Raw genomic sequence first — 20,552 nt, 5'->3', positions numbered from 1 at the left:
AATTTTTAACACCAGATGATTTGAAAGATTTTTTCTTTTTTTTTTTTTGCTGAACTACCCCATGTTATTGTCTTCGTTGGTCGGCTACATCCAGGGACATAATCCTCCTCATAGAGAATCCGTATGGATGTATATCACGAAAGGGAAAGAACCATTTCCAGAGAGCGCTTCCTATGAAGATGATGGTTATTTCTGAGGGAAAATCCTGCAGAAAGGGTTAAGCCATGGTATTCCGGAGGTTTCTGGGATTATCGGGGGACACTGACAATATCCCAGCTGTGTAATATATCATGTGCAGGAGGGACGTTGAGTTTCTGGCCGGCCATAGAGATGTGTTGTTGGCAGATCCTAACCCTTCATAGGATCAGTCAACAGTCTTGTGTCCGTCTCCTGAGGTTCCCATTGATTCAGTCGGTCTGAATCTCCTCCTGTACGTCGGTCGGACATCTTACATTGTAGATATCGGGGGAGATTTATAAAGCTTTATGTCTAGGATCAATGGAGCAGCTGCCCACAGCAACCAATCAGATTCCAGCTTTCATTTTACAGAGGTCTTTTAAAAAATAAGAAGCCATCTGATCCTATGGTACGGTTGCTATGGTAACTGCTCCATTGTTGTTATGCACAAGGATTGATAAATCTCCCCATTCTTTCCATTTCTGTGAACGCTTTCAGTTTAGAATCCTCCTCATCCCACAGAGTGCAGGACAGGACAGAGAGCCGTGACTAGTCGCAGCCCAGATGACTAGTTCACTGCTCTCCACCTGACATGAAGTCTACGGAGCCCGGAACCCCCGACACCATAGGAGACCCAGCTGCGAGGTCCGTGTAGCTGTTCTGGCGGCCCAGTCAGCGCAAATGTGCTGACTGGTCCCCTTTAAGTATTTACTGGTGATTACTACTGACTTAAAGTGAATGGCTAATTTATTTGCGGGCACACCTGACAGTAACTGCACACCCGATGGTACCCGCACACCCGACAGTACCTGCACACCCGACAGTACCTGCACACCCAACAGTACCTGCACACCCGATGGTACCCGCTCACCCGACGGTACCTGCACACCCGACGGTACCCGCACACCCGACAGTACCCGCACACCCAACAGTACCTGCACACCCGACAGTACCCGCACACCCAACGATGCCTGCACACCCGACGATACCAGCACACCCGACGGTACCTGCACACCCAACGGTACCCGCACACCCGACAGTACCCGCACACCCGACAGTACCCGCACACCCGACAGTGCCTGCACACCCAACAGTGCCTGCACACCCGACGGTACCTGCACACCCAACGGTACCTGCACACCCAACAGTACCTGCACACCCAACAGTACCTGCACACCCGACAGTGCTTGCACACCCAACAATACCTGCACTCCCGACGGTACCTGCACAGCCAACGGTACCTGCACACCCGACAGTACCTGCACACCCAACAGTACCTGCACACCCGACAGTGCTTGCACACCCAACAGTACCTGCACTCCCGACGGTACCTGCACAGCCAACGGTACCTGCACACCCGACAGTACCTGCACACCCGACGGTGCTTGCACACCCGACAGTACCTGCACTCCCGACAGTGCTTGCACACCCGACAGTACCTGTACTCCCAACGGTACCTGCACACCCTACAGACGCGTTAAACCAAGTGTGAACCTTACCAGGACTAGTGTTGGTAATTTTTTAGATTTTGGCAAAAAAAAATTTTTTAAATGAGTAAAACGATTACTTTACTTTTAAAGACTACTGTAAAGTTGATTTTGTATTTCATTACTCCAGCGAGTAATAATACTGAATCTATCAGATACCACACAAATTTTTTTAGGATACCTCGTATAGTGTCACTCAGTAGCGGATTATAATAGGTCCGTTTCGGGCCCATGGCCCCCGAAACAGACTTTTACTTTCAGTGGTGTATTATCTCCAGGCTACAGTTCTGCCATGATTTGCATAAAAATTGCTGCTTTTTACCGCAATTTTGCACAAGTCAGGGCAAAACTGCAGCCAGGAGACAATGCAGTAACATTAGAGAACATACTAAAGGACCTTATCATGTGACAATGATGTCACCAAAGGTCCTTTACAGGCTGCATTATGGAGAAAAAAAAAGACTAAAGCTAGTGCCGCCATAGTTACAGTGGGTTGGGGGGGGGGGGGCAAGCTTGGTGAACAGCCCGGGGCCCATGGTAAAGTTAATCCGCCCCTGGTGTCACTGGTTCTTTATCTGTACATGCGCATTTATGTCGTTTTCTATGTAAATGTGATCGTCCGTGATATTAGTAGTCCTGCCGTTATTGGGTAAGGTCGGGTTCAGACTGCATTTTTGCTGTCTGTTTTTGCAAAAAAAAAAAAAAAAATGATAAAAAAACTGATGTATTTGTGTGACTGCATTTTGATCCGTTTTTTTCCACTGACTTCCATTACAAAAAAAAACGAATAAAAAATTATCAAAATGCATCTGTTTCTAGCGCAGTAGCAGACACTCCTGACCCCAGGAGCTTACAATCAGATCACTTACTGAGGGTACAGACAACGTGAGCCCCGCCGTGTTCCACATAGTGGGGGCCGCTACATACTCCGCCATGGCACATGTGAGCATAAGAATATTTTCTCTCTTTTCCGAAGCTTTTGAGAAGCCACGCCACATCTGCCAATTCCTGCTGAAGCCAAATAAAAATAGGAAATATCAATAGTTCTTTCTTCTTTAGGAATTTTTGTGACGGGAAGAACAAGGCAACGTTGTGTTTCGTGTTTGGCTTCATGTACGTTTCGGAGAACATTTAAGCTTTTTACCCTTCCCTTGCAGACACTCGGGGCGGCCATTTTTTTTTGGGGGGGGGGGGGGTAATAGCATTGAGGCCATTGAGGCAGGAAAGCCTTGGGAGTGTTTGTAAAGGCAACAAAATGGCCGTTTCCACTGACCTAGTCCCTGACATTCAGGTGATCGGGGCCCCCGGGCGTTTCAGGTCAGGAGCCCCATTGTACAGCAGAATGGTTTGCAGGTTTTGCAGTCCCTGCAGGGATTGTTGCAGTTAAAGGTCTGGAGATCCCGGGGTATGTACAAATGATCAGTCCCGCCTTACTAACATTGGTTTTCCAGCATCATGTGACTTCTGCATTCAGCAAAAAGTTTTTTTTTTTCTTTGAAATCAACTCACTTACAGGCTTTGTTGTATTTGTTTTATAAAAAAAAAAAAGTCTAATAAAAACTATTGAACAAGAAATCAACTGGTGTCAGAAAGTTATACAGATTTTTAATTTACTTCTATAAAAAAAAATACCCTGTCTTCCAGTACTTATCAGCTGCTGTATGTCCTGTATTCTCTGTGCTCTCTGCTGCCACCTCTGTCCAAGTCAGGAACTGTCCAGAGCAGTAGAGGTTTTCTATGGGGATTTGCTGCTGCTCTGGACAGTTCCTGACATGGACAGATGTGGCAGCAGAGAGCACTGTGTCAGATATAACTTTCTGACACTAGTTGATTTGAAAGTAAAAAAGATTTTTTTGCTGGAGTACTCCTTTAATGCTATAAGTGTGTTTTAGGCCAGGGTCCATAGTGTATATCCCCCAATGTTATCTGCAGTGTGCATTGTGATATCACATAATGTTAGGGTCGTATTGGCTGATTATCAACCTATGTAATATGGCCGGCAAAAAGATCAAACGCAGATTTGTCTGTCTAAAACAAAAAAAACAATTGCTTTCCGGCCCCCGATCTCCCTGTGTAATCGCCCTGTATGTACGTTTTAGCCATTGTTCATGCAAAATCGCAACTTTCTGAAAGTCCTGAGAGCCGCCCTGGTCTGAGCTGCAACAGCTGAGCAGCCAATGCTGAAGAACAATGGTGGATGGGAGGACATGGTAGTCTGGGTGCACTTACAGTGACTTTACAGCATATATACATTCATACATTTATACATACATACATTCATTTATACACACATACATACATACATACATACATACTTACACACATATATTCATACATTCATATATACACACATACATACATACATTCATACATACATTTATATATATACACACATACAGTACATACATACATTCATACATATATACATACATACATATTTTCATTAATACATACATACATACATACATACATTCATTAATACATACACACACACACACACACACATACATAAATACATACATTTATATATAAACACATACAGCAGTGATTATTGTGGCTATTATAATGCATATACACTGCCATCTCCCATGTAGTGCTGCACATCATATTGTGTGACCCCGGCTTTATTACTATACAAAACTTGGCTTTTTCTAGGGTAATATCATCTCTCTATAATATGTACAGACATTATTTCTTTTTCTTTGTATCAGTTTCCTCAGTCTGTGGTAGCAGTGACACAGTATATAACTGATCGGTGTGTAATACAGTATATAACTGATCGGTGTGTAATACAGTATATAACTGATAGGTGTGTAATACAGTATATAACTGATCAGTGTGTAATACAGTATATATATGGCTGCGTTCACACTATGTATATTTCAGTCAGTATTGCAACCAAAACCAGGAGTGGATTAAAAACACAGAAAGGATCTGTTCACATAATGTTGTAATTGAGTGGATGGCCGCCATATAATGGCAAATATTTGCTGTTATTTTAAAACAACGGCTGTTATATTGAAATAATGGCCGTTATTTACTGTTATATGGCGGCCATCCGCTCAATTTCACCATTGTGTGAACAGAGCCTTTCTGTGTTTTTAATCCACTCCTGGTTTTGGTTGCAATACTGACTGAAATATACATAGTGTGAACGCAGCCATATATAACTGATTGGTGTGTAATACAGTATAATGCTATGAATAATGGGAGTGTTATTTTGGTGGAGCTCCTCATATACATATACGCTGTACACTCACGTATCAGGCATTTAAAGCGACATCACCTGTTCTACAGGAAGTGATTGTTAATACGCTGCAGCGGCTATAAATAGTGGGACTTATAATTATAGTCTATAGGCTTCTGTGGTAAATCGCTCTCTACCAAAGAGCAGCTAAAGGTTTGCCCTCAATTCATACACATTCTGCCGCTTTAAGTTTTGTTTTTCTTTGTCCTTCTGGAAGAAGTGACGGCTATTACAGTTTCATCTCACTGTCCAAGACCACGGAATGTTCTGCTGGCCAGAAATATAGAAGATGTTGGGCTCATGAACATGGCCATATTGTGGCTCAATTTTTTGCATCCTTAGGCTATGTTCACACTACGTATATTTCCGGCCGTAGTGCGAAACGCAAATATACGCCCATAGTTTTGAGGTTGATGCGTACGCTTGAAAGTATACGATATCCGGCCGTACAATGCACCCTACGTATGAGCTTACGGCTGGATCGTATACGGCGCCGTGAAAAATGAACAAGACCATTGTTTGCGGCCGGAACTGTTCCAACTCACGGCCGTGGATTTCCATGCGCTCCCGTACGGAGAACTTATTTCAGCCAAATTGAACTTGATTTTTAGATCCAAAAGGTTCTGTGTGGTTTACGGGGCTGGGCGAAGATTTCGAAGTAAATGACCTGTTTCAGATCGCTTCGAAACAAGCTAGGGAAGCAGAACTCTACTACGGGCATTTGTTCGCGGTTCGCCCGCATGTTCGCAATCCGGCCGCATGTCTATTTTTCCCACGGCCGGACATATACGTAGTGTGAACATGGCCTTAAAGGGGTAGTTCTGCAAAAAAAAATTAAAAAATCAACTGGTGCAAGAAAGTGCCAGAGATTTGGAATTTACTTCTATTAAAAAATCTTCCAGTACTTATCAGCTGCTGTATGTCCTGCAGGAAGTGGTGTATTCTCTCCAGTCTGACACAGTGCTCTCTGCTGCCACCTTTGTCCGTGAAAGGAACAGTCCACAGCAGGAGAGGTCTTCTATGGGGATTTGCTGCAGCTCTGGACAGTTCCTGACATGGACAGAGGTGGCAGCAGAGAGCACTGTGTCAGACTCGAAAGAATACACCACTTCCTGCAGGACATACAGCAGCTGATAAGTACCGGAAGGATGGAGACTTTTTATTTATTTTTAATAGAAGTAAATTACAAACCTCTGGCACATTGTGGCACCAGTTGAATTGAAAGAATTTTTTGTTAATAAACTACCCCGTTTTCTGTACAAGTATCCGCCTCCATCCGAGTGTTGTCCATTATTAGACGCTGATGTAACATTATTACCTCCAGGACCCCTGGTCATTACTGTAACTTACATAAGTCAGGCTATGAGTGGCTTCATGGGTGACTGCTGTCAGCAGCTCGGCACACTTATACATGGCTGCATACATTAGAGGAGCTCTTTGTGCTGGCTAATGCCTTAAGCAGCTGTCTCCCCTGCGTCTGGTCACTATTTGCAGAGAAAATCTTCCTGCTAGTCACAGAACTTCCTTCCTCTTTCGCCCACTTTCCTCCGTCTCTTCTATGAACTGTGCAGTATTCATCTGGAAGTGCACCGTTTGTGAGCTTCATGTGTTGTAGCATTGTCACATGCCTGTACTTCCTATAGAATTTTACAGTACAGGCGTTGTTGTTTTTTTACATTAAAGGAGAAGTCAGGCGCAAATTTTTATTTAAGCATTGTATTGCCCCCCAAAAGTTATACAAATCACCAATATACACTTATTACAGGAAATGTGTATAAAGTGCTTTTTTCCCTGCACTTACTACTGCATCAAGGCTTCACTTCCTGGATAACATGGTGATGTCACTTCGTGGATGACATGGTGATGTCACTTCCTGGATGACATGGTGATGTCACTTCCTGGATAACATAGTGATGTCACTTCCTGGATAACATGGTGATGTCACTTCCTGGATAACATGGTGATGTCACTTCCTGGATAACATGGTGATGTCACTTCCTGGATAACATGGTGATGTCACTCCCTGGATAACGTGGTGATGTCACTTCCTGGATAAAATGGTGATGTCACTTCCTGGATAACACGGTGATGTCACAATCCGACTCCCAGAGCTGTGCAGGCTGTGGCTGCTGGAGAGGATGATGGCAGGGGGATGCTCAGTGTCCCTCCACTCCCCTGTGTCCCTCAGTGTCCCCCTGCCATCAACCTCTCCAGCACGCACACCTCTGGGAGTCCTGACATCACCATGTTATCCAGGAAGTGACATCACCATGTTATCCAGGAAGTGACATCACCATGTTAATCCCCCCCCCCCCCAGCATGCCGGATCGCGGATCCGCTGCATGTATGGGACCCATTCAGCTTCACAGTACAGGATCCGCAGCTGATTTCGCTGCAAACTCGCACCATTAAAATCCGCTGCGGATCCGGTAGGTGTGAACGCACCCTAAGGGATTTTCTATCGTTGCTTATTGGTGGGGACCAATCACTGGGCCAGTACTGAGTGCCATTCACTTTGATGGGGTTCATGGTCTATTCTTATTAGACACAGTGTAATTCTCCGCTTCTATCAGTGACGCCTCGGATGACCTGACACGACTTTTTCTTGATATTTTGACAGAAATTACTTGAAATAAATGATCTGTTAACAAAAATAGAATCTGATTGCGGCATCTCGGCGAGCAGCTGTTTACCTCGTCTGCATCAGAATGTTGATCCTGGTTTACAGCCCTTATGTAGCTTTTTTTTCCCTAAAGATAACTTGTTTTTCCCAATACACCTCAGAACCGTACGATATTAGACTAAAAATCCCAAATAAGACACAGTCAGGCATCGCTGCCAAGACACAGCAGGGTTTTTTTCATGATTAAAAAAAAAAAAAAAAAAGCCAGAGATAAAATATAATCTGTATATATTTCAATATCCTGCCAGTTTTCATCTGCTGGCATCCCTGTACAGGAGTTGTCTTTCTACATGCCGGACACCTGGCAGCAAATCCTTTTTCTCTGCAGCGCCACCACAGGGGAAAGTAAGTATTACACCGTGCCCATTCATATCAATGGGTTTTCTGTGTAATGCCGGGCAAGGGAGATCCTCCAGAGCAAGAAAAGCTTTGTCTCTACTTATCACTGTGGCCAAAAGGTAAAGCTTCTGACCAGGGGATCCCCTTCTAGTAGGTATGTTAAAGGGGTATTCCACTCAGACATAACTTTTGATATGTTGCTGCCCATAGTGAGACTAACAATTCCTTCCATACTTGTTATTATCTATTCAGTCTCCTTCCCCCAGTTCTCTTAAGACACAAACATCTGTGTGTGAGCTTTTCTCTCCCGTCTCCCCCTCCTCCCCTCTCCCTTCTGAGACAACTGATGTAAAGAAGTCCCTGGCAGACCTTATCTGCGACTTTAAAATTACATTAGCCGATCTGCGCTGGTGTGGGGATCCAGGTGGCACAGTCCTTTTTTTGAAACGCAGTCTGCACACTGGCACCAGCCTGGCTCTATGCACTGGAACCCCCCGGTGTGATGTTCTACCCCTTCCCCCCATTGGAGCCGCGTCCCAGTCGGGGAGGGGGTATGGTTACCATGTGGTGTGACGGGCCTGCCCACAGTGCATAGAACCGGGCCTTTGTATGGTAAAAGAACAGTTCTCAGTGTGGGAACCGGCTGCGTTTCAGAACAAGGACCATGCTGTCCCCACACCAGTGCAGATCGGCTAATGTTAAAAAAAAAAGTAAGCAGCTGTGTATATGATGGTGCATTTACTTTAAAGCTTCCATTTGCAGGCAAAGCTAATGGGGGAGATTTTTGACAGGGTTTAAATATACACCTGGTGTAAACTGCCCACAGCAACCAATCACAGCTCAGCTCTCAGCTCTGGTAAAATATAAGAGGAGCTGTGATTGGTTGCTGTGGGCGGTTTAGACCAGGTGTATATTTACACCCTTTCCTAAGTCTCCCCCTATATGTACATTTTCCCATCTTCCATCAGAAGTTTTGTTGTTTTATGCCCTGAAGGCCCGGGATTCATTTTGCCTTTAGGGTCGTACCAGGGGACGTTTACTAAGGAGTCTAATGTGTGTGACTCTTCTAATTGGCGGATATTTTGTTCCAGTGTCTTGTGACTGATTTATTAAAATGTAGCACTGCCATAGTGATTGCATCTAAGCAAAAAGTTGGGGGGGGGGGGCAAAAAAAAGTCACAAACAAATTCCCCTGGTACTGACCAGATGTAGGCCTGCACCAGTACTGACCTGACCGAGGCCTGCACCAGTACTGACCTGACCGAGGCCTGCACCAGTACTGACCTGACCGAGGCCTGCACCAGTACTGACCTGACCAAGGCCTGCACCAGTACTGATCCGACCGGGGCCTCCACCAGTACTGACCGGCCGAGGCCTCCACCAGTACTGACCGGCCAAGGCCTGCATTAGTGCTGACCAGATGTAGGCCTGCACCAGTACTGACCAGATGTAGGCCTGCACCAGTACTGACCCGACCGAGGCCTGCACCAGTACTGACCCGACCGAGGCCTGCACCAGTACTGACCCGACCGAGGCCTGCACCAGTACTGACCCCACCGAGGCCTGCACCAGTACTGACCCCACCGAGGCCTGCACCAGTACTGACCCGACCGAGGCCTGCACCAGTACTGACCCGACCGAGGCCTGCACCAGTACTGACCCGACCGAGGCCTGCACCAGTACTGACCCGACCGAGGCCTGCACCAGTACTGACCCGACCGAGGCCTGCACCAGTACTGACCTGACCGAGGCCTGCACCAGTACTGACCTGACCGAGGCCTGCACCAGTACTGACCTGACCGAGGCCTGCACCAGTACTGACCCGACCGAGGCCTGCACCAGTACTGACCTGACCGAGGCCTGCACCAGTACTGACCTGCACCAATACTGATCTGACCGGGGCCTCCACCAGTACTGACCGGCCGAGGCCTGCATTAGTGCTGACCAGATGTAGGCCTGCACCAGTACTGACCAGATGTAGGCCTGCACCAGTACTGACCCGACCGAGGCCTGCACCAGTACTGACCCGACCGAAGCCTGCACCAGTACTGACCCGACCGAGGCCTGCACCAGTACTGACCCGACCGAGGCCTGCACCAGTACTGACCCCACCGAGGCCTGCACCAGTACTGACCCCACCGAGGCCTGCACCAGTACTGACCCCACCGAGGCCTGCACCAGTACTGACCTTACCGGGGCCTGCACCAGTACTGACCTGACCGAGGCCTGCACCAGTACTGACCTGACCGAGGCCTGCACCAGTACTGACCCCACCGAGGCCTGCACCAGTACTGACCTTACCGGGGCCTGCACCAGTACTGACCCGACCGAGGCCTGCACCAGTACTGACCCGACCGAGGCCTGCACGAGTACTGACCCGACCGAGGCCTGCACCAGTACTGACCCGACCGAGGCCTGCACCAGTACTGACCTGACCGAGGCCTGCACCAGTATTGACCAGATGTAGGCCTGCACCAGTACTGACCAGACCGGGGCCGGCACCAGTACTGACCTGACCGAGGCCTGCACCAGTACTGACCAGATGAAGGCCTGCACCAGTACTGATCTGACCGAGGCCTGCACCAGTACTGATCTGACCGAGGCCTGCACCAGTACTGACCCGACGAGGCCTGCACCAGTACTGATCTGACCGAGGCCTGCACCAGTACTGATCTGACCGAGGCCTGCACCAGTACTGATCTGACCGAGGCCTGCACCAGTACTGACCCGACGAGGCCTGCACCAGTACTGATCCGACCGAGGCCTGCACCAGTACTGATCTGACCGAGGCCTGCACCAGTACTGATCTGACCGAGGCCTGCACCAGTACTGATCTGACCGAGGCCTGCACCAGTACTGACCCGACGAGGCCTGCACCAGTACTGATCTGACCGAGGCCTGCACCAGTACTGATCTGACCGAGGCCTGCACCAGTACTGATCTGACCGAGGCCTGCACCAGTACTGATCTGACCGAGGCCTGCACCAGTACTGATCTGACCGAGGCCTGCACCAGTACTGATCTGACCGAGGCCTGCACCAGTACTGATCTGACCGAGGCCTGCACCAGTACTGATCTGACCGAGGCCTGCACCAGTACTGATCTGACCGAGGCCTGCACCAGTACTGATCTGACCGAGGCCTGCACCAGTACTGATCTGACCGAGGCCTGCACCAGTACTGATCTGACCGAGGCCTGCACCAGTACTGATCTGACCGAGGCCTGCACCAGTACTGATCTGACCGAGGCCTGCACCAGTACTGACCCGACCGAGGCCTGCACCAGTACTGACCTGACCGGGGCCTGCACCAGTACTGATCCGACCGAGGCCTGCACCAGTACTGATCTGACCGAGGCCTGCACCAGTACTGATCTGACCGAGGTCTGCACCAGTACTGATCTGACCGAGGCCTGCACCAGTACTGATCTGACCGAGGCCTGCACCAGTACTGATCCGACCGAGGCCTGCACCAGTTGTGCTACTTTTTAAAAAGTCACAAATTATAAATTAGGCGCACCTCCTTGATTATGCAAATGTTTGGGTGAATCCTTAAAACAGGCAGATTTTTTAAAAAGTTGCATCAAAAAAATTTCTCCCATTGAATGTTGGTTCATAAATAGAACATAGACCAAAAATGGGTAAAAAAATCCAATGATTCACAACATAGGCGAAAAGTCCTTGATATATTTCCTGCAATGTTTTTCATTGTCTTGTCTTGCTGTGTTAGTATATAGTATATCAGCTGTTTGGATGTAATATATAGTATATTAGCTGTTGGCTGCGTGTTCCTGTATAGATGTAGACTCTGTAGACTTGGTTGTTTGGATGACTCCCCCACCGGCCGGGACAGCTGCTTATCTCTCTCTGTCTCTCCTCCTGTCTGACTTCTGTCACAGCTCACAGACTAGCTGCTCCTGCTGGGGCTCCGGCCTGCGCTCCTGCGCTCACATCACTATCCCTGCAGATGTGTCCATCCTGGGCCGCCATAGTCTCCCGGCTGTACTGACCATCTGTTTCTAGATGCAGAGAAGTTTTATTACAAGGAGAAGAGAAGCCATTAATAGTCCTCCCAGCTGTATACTGATAGGCCTGTGTGTATATACCTCCCAGCAGCCTGGCCATGGTCTCCTCCTGGTCGCTGGGCTCTGTATACTGATAGGCCTGTGTATATACCTCCCAGCAGCCTGGCCATGGTCTCCTCCTGGTCGCTGGGCCCTGTATACTGATAGGCCTGTGTGTATACCTCCCAGCAGCCTGGCCATGGTCTCCTCCTGGTCGCTGGGCTCTGTATATTGATAGGCCTGTGTATATACCTCCCAGCAGCCTAGCCATGGTCTCCTCCTGGTCACTGGGCCCTGTATACTGATAGGCCTGTGTGTATACCTCCCAGCAGCCTGGCCATGGTCTCCTCCTGGTCGCTGGGCTCTGTATATTGATAGGCCTGTGTATATACCTCCCAGCAGCCTAGCCATGGTCTCCTCCTGGTCGCTGGGCTCTGTATATTGATAGGCCTGTGTATATACCTCCCAGCAGCCTGGCTTGGTCTCCTCCTGGTCGCTGGGCTCTGTATATTGATAGGCCTGTGTATATACCTCCCAGCAGCCTAGCCATGGTCTCCTCCTGGTCACTGGGCTCTGTATACTGATAGGCCTGTGTGTATATACCTCCCAGCAGCCTAGCCATGGTCTCCTCCTGGTCGCTGGGCTCTGTATACTGATAGGCCTGTGTATATACCTCCCAGCAGTCTTGTCATGGCCTTCTCCTGGTCGCTGGGCTCTGCACAGGCAGCTGTATACTGATAGGCCTGTGTGTATATATATGTGTGTGTGTGAGATAAGCAGATAGGATTGCAGGGAATATTGTGCACAGACCTCAGGATATGTTCAGCACAAAGGAAACAGATAGAGAACACCTGTAATAATGGGGCTCTCTGGGTATAGTTACAGCTATTCTGTCCATCTGGGGCCCTTGCTTTTTTCCTAATACAAGTCCCGGAAGTTTCCTCAGACTGGTTATACTTCCAGTACTTATCAGCTGCTGTATGTCCTGCGGGAAGTGGTGTATTCTCTCCAGTCTGACACAGTGCTCTCTGCTGCCACCTCTGTCCATGTCAGGAACTGTCCAGAGCAGCAGCAAATCCCCATAGAAAACCTCTCCTGCTCCCCAGACTGGAAAGAATATACTACTTCCTGCAAGACATACAGCAGCTGATAAGTACTGCAAGACGTGAGATTTCTTAATAGAAGTCAATTACAAATCTATATAACTTTCTGGCACCAGTCCATGCTTTGTTCCAAAACCTGACAGGCTGTATCTGTAACATTGTAGCTTCTTTCTAATGCTGGGAGGTTGAATCGCAGTGAGTTCGTCAGCAACTTAACCTCATATTAACCCTTCCAGCATCACAAAGAAGCTACAAAGTTGCAGATACAGCCAGGTACTCTTTTACAGAAGGGGGCGGGGCTCACACACAGATTCTTGTGTCTTCAGTAGAAAGCAGCTCAGAACTGGGGGAAGGAGACTGAATAGATAATAACAAGTATGAAAGGAATTGTTAGTCTCACCATGGGCAGCAAAGTAAAGTATGAAGAGTAACCCCATAAAACGTGGCGTAGCTTATAGTATATAGTATATATTAAGCAGTATGATATATAGTGAGGAGCTGCTCTGGCTGACATAGTGCTGCCGGCACTCGGGAACTAATATTGACATGAATGATGTGAGTATTTGGCTTCGTGCTGCCCCCTACAGACAGGAGCGTGCAGCGGGTGGACCTGGACTTCTGCCATGTTCAGACATTACACGGACTCTCTATCAGTTCTCAGCCTTATTAACCCTTTCAGGGGTTGCGGTGGATGGAGTGGCGTGGGTGGCGCTCGGCGTACATCCCCGTGTCTGAACCTTAATAACAGCGCGCGCCGGCTCTGCCCTCTGGGCTCCAAATAGTACAGCAACAAGGGAGCGGGAAGCCAGCGCCAGGATGGAAACAGTGGTATCAGATTACAGCTGCAGAATATGACTGGAACACATTAGCCGCCTCCTCGCTATTAACTCCCCTTATAATTACACTGCTTATGTGTTACAGACGCTCTCCTCTACCTCCCAATTACCAGGGACGTTACTGCTGGGACCGCGCTACCAGGAAACATGGCGCTGCGCTACATCCCCATAATTATACTGCACTCCCAGAAACTTCTAAACTCGCACAATATCCATTATCAGCCTCTTATGGCTGCTTGTTAGGCGGCCATTAGAAATCCTTCTTCAAGGGGCACTCCGGCCAAAATATTTTTCTGTCAAATCAACTGGTTTTATACAGATTTGTAATTTACTTCTATTAAAAAATCTCCAGTCTTCCAGTACTTATCATCTGCTGTATGTCCTACAGGAAGTGGTGTATTCTTTCCAGTCTGACACAGTGCTCTCTGCTGCCACCTCTGTCCATGTCAGGAACTGTCTGGAGCAGGAGAGGTTTTCTATGGGGATTTGCTGCAGCTCTGGACAGTTCCTGGATATTATAGAGTGCCTGGTGAGAATGAATAATATAGAGTGCCTGTGAGAGTGCATACTATAGAGTACCTGGTGAGAGTGCACACTATAGAGTGCCTGGTGAGAGTTCATACTATAGAGTGCCCGGTGAGAGTGCATACTATAGAGTGCCCGGTGAGAGTGCATAGTATAGAGTACCTGGTGAGAGTGCATACTATAGAGTACCTAGTGAGAGTGCATATTATAGAGTGCCTGGTGAGAGTGCATATTATAGAGTGCCTGGTGAGAATGCATACTATAGAGTGCCTGGTGAGAGTGCATACTATAGAGTGCCTGGTGAGAGTGCATAGTATAGAGTGCCTGGTGAGAGTGCATACTATAGAGTACCTAGTGAGAGTGCATATTATAGAGTGCCTGGTGAGAGTGCATACTATAGAGTGCCTGGTGAGAGTGCATACTATAGAGTGCCTGGTGAGAGTGCATACTATAGAGTGCCTGGTGAGAGTGCATACTATAGAGTGCCTGGTGAGAGTGCATAGTATAGAGTACCTAGTCACCATAGTCAACATAATGCTCTAGCCTTAAATGGATTGTTCACCAAAAAGTTTTTTCTTTCAAATCAACTGGGGCCAGAAAGTGCCAGAGATTTGTAATTTACTTTACTATTAGAAAATCTCAATCTTTCCAGTACTTATCAGCTGCTGGATGTCCTGCAAGAAGTGGTGTGTTATTTCCAGTCCGGAGAGCAGGAGAGGTGGGATGGGTGGGGATTTGTTGCTTCTCTGGGCAGTTGCTGACATGGACAGAGGTGGCAGCAGGGAGCACTGAGCACCACTTCCTGCAGGACATACAGCAGCTGATAAGTACTGGAAGACTGGAGATTTTTTTTAATAGAAGTTAATAACAAATCTATATAACTTTCTTGCACCAATTGATTTGAAAGAAAACATTTTTTTGGGTGAACTACCCCTTTAAAGCTGCTTATGCATATAGGCCATATAATACCAAACACATAGGAGTCCATACTGCTTTATGGTTGTGTCTGCTGTACAGACCATTTTATGAACGTTTTTTTGCAGAGGAAAGAACAGTTGACCTTTTGCCCATATGTACTTATGAATAGGCTCTTGTGCTCTCTTAAAGCGACGGCGCTGCTTATTAAACAACAGCGATGGAACAGTTCACTCAGTGAGCACAGTACGTTCATTCACTGAGGCTGTGACAGAAACCTGACATTACAGGTAACACAGAGCGGACAGGAGAGTGACGCCTCTTAAAGGGGTTGTCTAGGGTTTCACATAAAAAAAGAAGAATTTGAGTGAACATGGGGTTTTCTAGCAATGTTAAACACCTGCCCCGACCCAGTGTCCATCCCTATAGTGCGGCCTAGCCATGCATACTCCGCTATAGTCCCTGCTGGTCACAGTCACACATGGGGGGCCCCCCTCAATGTTTCTTAGATTATTGGAGTGTGTCATCCTTTTAGCTACTGTAGAGCAGGGGACAATAGGTGGTGGTAGTCAGGTGTGGGGACTGTGGTGGGGACCTATAGGTGGTGGTAGTCAGGTGTGGGGACTGTGGTGGGTACCTATAGGTGGTGGTAGTCAGGTATGGGGACTGTGGTGGGTACCTATAGGTGGTGGTAGTCAGGTGTGTGGACTGTGGTGGGGACCTATAGGTGGTGGTAGTCAGGTGTGGGGACTGTGGTGGGGACCTATAGGTGGTGGTAGTCAGGTGTGGGGACTGTGGTGGGGACCTATAGGTGGTGGTAGTCAGGTGTGGGGACTGTGGTGGGGACCTATAGGTGCTAGTAGTCAGGTGTGTGGACTGTGGTGGGGACCTATAGGTGGTGGTAGTCAGGTGTGGGGACTGTGGTGGGGACCTATAGGTGGTGGTAGTCAGGTATGGGGACTGTGGTGGGGACCTATAGGTGGTGGTAGTCAGGTATGGGGACTGTGGTGGGGACCTATAGGTGGTGGTAGTCAGGTATGGGGACTGTGGTGGGGACAATAGGTGGTGGTAGTCAGGTGTGGGGACTGTGGTGGGTACCTATAGGTGGTGGTAGTCAGGTGTGGGGACTGTGGTGGGCACCTATAGGTGGTGGTAGTCAGGTATGGGGACTGTGGTGGGTACCACTTTGCATATACTGTATTATAAAACCTCTTTTTAAAGACCCCACAAAATTGTATTAAAAAGAGTGTCAGCACAGATCAAAACACAGACACAAAGACACGGCCGACGACAATTTTGTGTGAAAATCAATGGAAAAATGGATCAAAACGGATGCACACAATTATATTCATTTTTTCATCAACTTTTTGCATAAAGAGGGGGCGGGGGGGGGGCAAAATCTCCAGTCCTCTAGTACTTATTAGCTGCTGTATGTCCTGCAGGAAGTGGTGTATTCTCTCCAGAGAATTAGACAGAACACGAGTCAGGATTGAGCCCATAGCTGACACATCGCTACCAGGGGTATCAGTAACATACGCTGGATGGACAATACATAGACACATACTAAGAGGATCTGTCAACAGCAGCTTATTGACTGATTGAAGATAAATGCAGGAAATAGAGAGCTAAGAGGAGGGCGTCCTAAGAAATTATAGCCACAGAATGATAATAATAGGCCAAGATTAATTTTAAGTTATTTAAAGGGGTTAGAAAAACATGGCCCCTCACTTCCGGAAACAGCGCCCCTCCTGTCCTCAGGTTGGGTTTGGTATTGCAGCACAGTTCCATTGCAGTGAATGGAGGTGAATTGTAATACCGCACACAGCCTGAGGACAGAGGTGGCGCTGTTTTTTCTAAGATTCCACATATTTTGTTGAATGAATTCTCTGGCTGTGTGCTCCTCATGTTACAGAATCCCAGCGACGTTTTATTACCCTCCTGACCTTTAGATTCCGAGGTCCGGTTAGTTAGAAATCTTCATTAGTGGTAAGATGGTGGGGAATGGCGGCACGGGCCACTGGTGAATGACCGTGGCCTGGAAATTTAAAGGGCAAGTAAACAATATAATGGAGGGTAAGTGCGGCACCCCTAAAGGAAGGCTGCGACATCCGTGTATAATGGCTTCTGATTGGACGACTCCGCCGCTACTATATTTTCTGATTCACTGCAGCAAAACATTTGACCTTTCCGTCTGACAGTCGCAATGGTGTCACCTCCCGGCGGAGCGTCTGTTATGGCGCCATTACATACACATGACTTGTTTTCCCATTATCTAATTTGCTTAAACAAAATGAACAGGATTCATTGATCGTCTCATCCATAATTCATACTGCACCGCTATATACCACCCCACGATAAACTGCACCGCTATATACTGCACCGCCATATACCGCTCTGGCATATACTGCCCCGCTATATACTGCACCACTATATACCGCCTGGCCATATACTGCTCCACCATATACAATACCGCTATATACTGCACAGCCATAAACTGCACCGCTATATACTGCCCAGCCATATACTGCACTGCTATATAATGCCCCGCTATATACTGCACCATGAATACTGCACTGCTATATACTGCCCCCCCTTATACTGGCCTGCCATATAGTGCACCACTATATACTGGCCCGCCATATACTGCTTCACGATATACTGCACCCCCATATAGTGTACCGCCATATATTTCCCCATTGGTCACAGAGGGTATCCACTCCTGTCACTGCCCCATTGGGGTTCATGGTCTATCACATCACATAAGGGGGGGCACCGCTGTCCACCTAGAATCACTCTACTCTTAACTTGGTTCCTCCTTTTTTTCCCTTTGCCTTTGTAAGTGTGAATCCTGCTTATCTTTGCCAGGCAGTACTTTATATTAGTTATCCTTCATGTACTGATAGCAATCAGGTGGTTACTTTCAGTTTTATTGTTGGCCGCTAGGTGCTGTTTAAAGGGAAACGTATGCGATGTGTGTACGCGTATGCGATGTGTGTGCGCTTCGGCCGGGATCCCATTGAAAGTAAGGTTATGTTCCACCCCTCAAAACTACGGCCGTAGTTCTGCGGCGAGAACTACGGCCGTAGTTTTATGTAGTGTGAACATAGCCTTAATAGTTTCAAAAAAACATTCTTTCAAATCAACTGGTCCCAGCAAGTGCCAAAGATTTGTAAGTTACTCCTATTAAAAAATATGCAGTCTTCCAGTACTTATCAGCTGCTGTATGTCCTGCAGGAAGTGGTATATTCTCTCCAGTCTGACACAGTGCTCTCTGCTGCCACCTCTGTCCATGTCAGGAACTGTCCAGAGCAGGAGAGATTTTCTATGGGGATTTGCTGCTGCTCTGGACAGTTCCTGACATGGACAGAGGTGGCAGCAGAGAGCACTGTGTCAGACTGGAGAGAATACACCACTTCCTGCAGGACATACAGCAGCTGATAAGTACCTGACCGCAGGGACCTCATGCAATCCCACAGGCACATTACCTTTCTATTCAGCAGGAAGAGTCAGCTCCCTGTTGTTGAACTGTGGAGCGGGATCAGCGGATGGAGCCACCATGATCAGTGAGAATAGAACATGACGGGACACCCCCCATATACAGTGCAGGCACCTTGTGCAGTGGTATCTCCGTATTATTATACGGTTTGGGAGGAAAGATTCAGGTTCCCATTCAGTGATGAGAAAACAGAATCCTGAAGTCTGGTGGAGTCAGCGCGGAGGTATTGTGCATCAGGGTGAGAAAACACGGTGTGCAGACTGACTGCGGCCTTGACGGAGACTGTTGTGTCTGGATACGGGGACGTCTTTCCTGAACATTTGCTTTAACCTCTTACCAACCAGATGTTCCTGCTAAATGCACCATGTAAAACAGATTTCTTAATTGAAGTGTCACATTTAAAGGGGAATTCCGGGCACAGACTTTTTTTTATTCACAAGAGCCGGGGAGGAGGTGACTGAACATAACAACAGGTTCCTACCTCCCCGGCTTTAGCACTGGGGTCCGCTGTCCTCTGCTTTGGGTCCAAGTCCCCCGGCCGCTTCCTGGTCTGAGCGGGGACCCAGGTCATGACCTATCACCCCCCCCCGCGAGGTGGGGCCTCTCTACAGCCGCCTTCTGTCTGAGCGGGGACCCAGGTCATGACGTATCACCCCCCCCCCCCCCCCCCCCCGCGAGGCGGGACCTCTCTACAGACGCTTACTGGCTGACTGGGCCTAAAACACCACGACCTCCGCTCAGATCAGGAAGCAATGGATGGCAAAGCTGCGCTGCGCGTTGCAGGCAGCAGTCTACGTTATCGGGACCGGCTTGGCAGTTCTAGCACAATCCTCATTCCCAATCATTACCCTCAGGGGGTGGGAGATAAAGACAGTGGGGGCGATTTATCAAACATGGTGTAAAGTGAAACTGGCTCAGTCGCCCCTAGCAACCAATCAGATTCCACCTTTCATTTTCCAAAGAGTCTGTGAGGAATGAGAGGTGGACTCTGATTGGTTGCTAGGGGTGACTGAGCCAGTGTCACTTTACACCATGTTTGAGAAATCTCCCCCTATATGTTTAATGGCCTCTGTGCCTGCGCTGCACAGCATCATCGGGCTCCCGAACCCCACCGGATGTCATCTTCTCCCGGCTTCGGGATACATCACAACTCGGCTGACACTTCACAAGCAGGTAGGATTTAGCCCGCTCAGCCAATCAGTGACTGCAGCAGTGTCCCGCCCAACTCACTGATTGGCTCAGCGGGGCATCTGTCAGCCGGATCGCGATGTATCTGCAGGGGAGCTATAAAGACTGCTGTCTTGGGTCCAGGAGCGGAACGCGAAGTAACTCCCTCCTGCCGGACTTCTCCTTTAAGACCCCCTAAGTTATTTATTGATTGTACAGACACAGGATTGATGGGATTGGCCACAGGTACCCTATAAGCCGCCACCTGGAGTCCCAGAGTAACCTTTAGTGGCCCAGGATCCAACACAGCGTAGGGTCACCAGAGGATCTGCAGAAGACAACCCCATTGGAGCCATTACTATTATGTATAGATGGAGGGGGGTCCTACAGACCACTTCACCTGCTGGGTCCTGGTGCTGTGTAGTCTCATCCATTTCCATATGTAATGAAGTGGTTCTGGCCGCCATACATACAGACTAATCGCAGTCTCCACGTATTCGAAGGAGAAGCCATTT

At 48.2% G+C, this 20,552-nt stretch overlaps 1 protein-coding gene across 3 annotated transcripts in view; it reads left to right on the top strand.

Annotated features, from left to right (window-relative positions):
* The window catches only part of SERTAD2 (SERTA domain containing 2), a 49,047-nt gene that overhangs the window by 18,545 nt on the left and 9,950 nt on the right, over positions 1-20,552 (top strand). The window contains exon 1 of one of the 3 annotated variants that reach the window (XM_069954654.1): positions 753-822. The exons of the other annotated variants lie outside the window; for them this stretch is intronic. Coding sequence (XP_069810755.1) covers positions 770-822 — 53 coding nt within the window. The 5' untranslated portion in view covers positions 753-769. Of the gene's footprint in view, positions 1-752; positions 823-20,552 lie in introns of those variants that run through there. 3 annotated transcript variants of the gene reach the window in all.

Source organism: Dendropsophus ebraccatus, chromosome 15, assembly GCF_027789765.1.
Source record: "Dendropsophus ebraccatus isolate aDenEbr1 chromosome 15, aDenEbr1.pat, whole genome shotgun sequence".
Lineage (NCBI taxonomy): Eukaryota > Metazoa > Chordata > Amphibia > Anura > Hylidae > Dendropsophus > Dendropsophus ebraccatus.
Note: the sequence above shows the minus strand (reverse complement) of the source record. Positions and strands in the feature narration are given on the sequence as shown.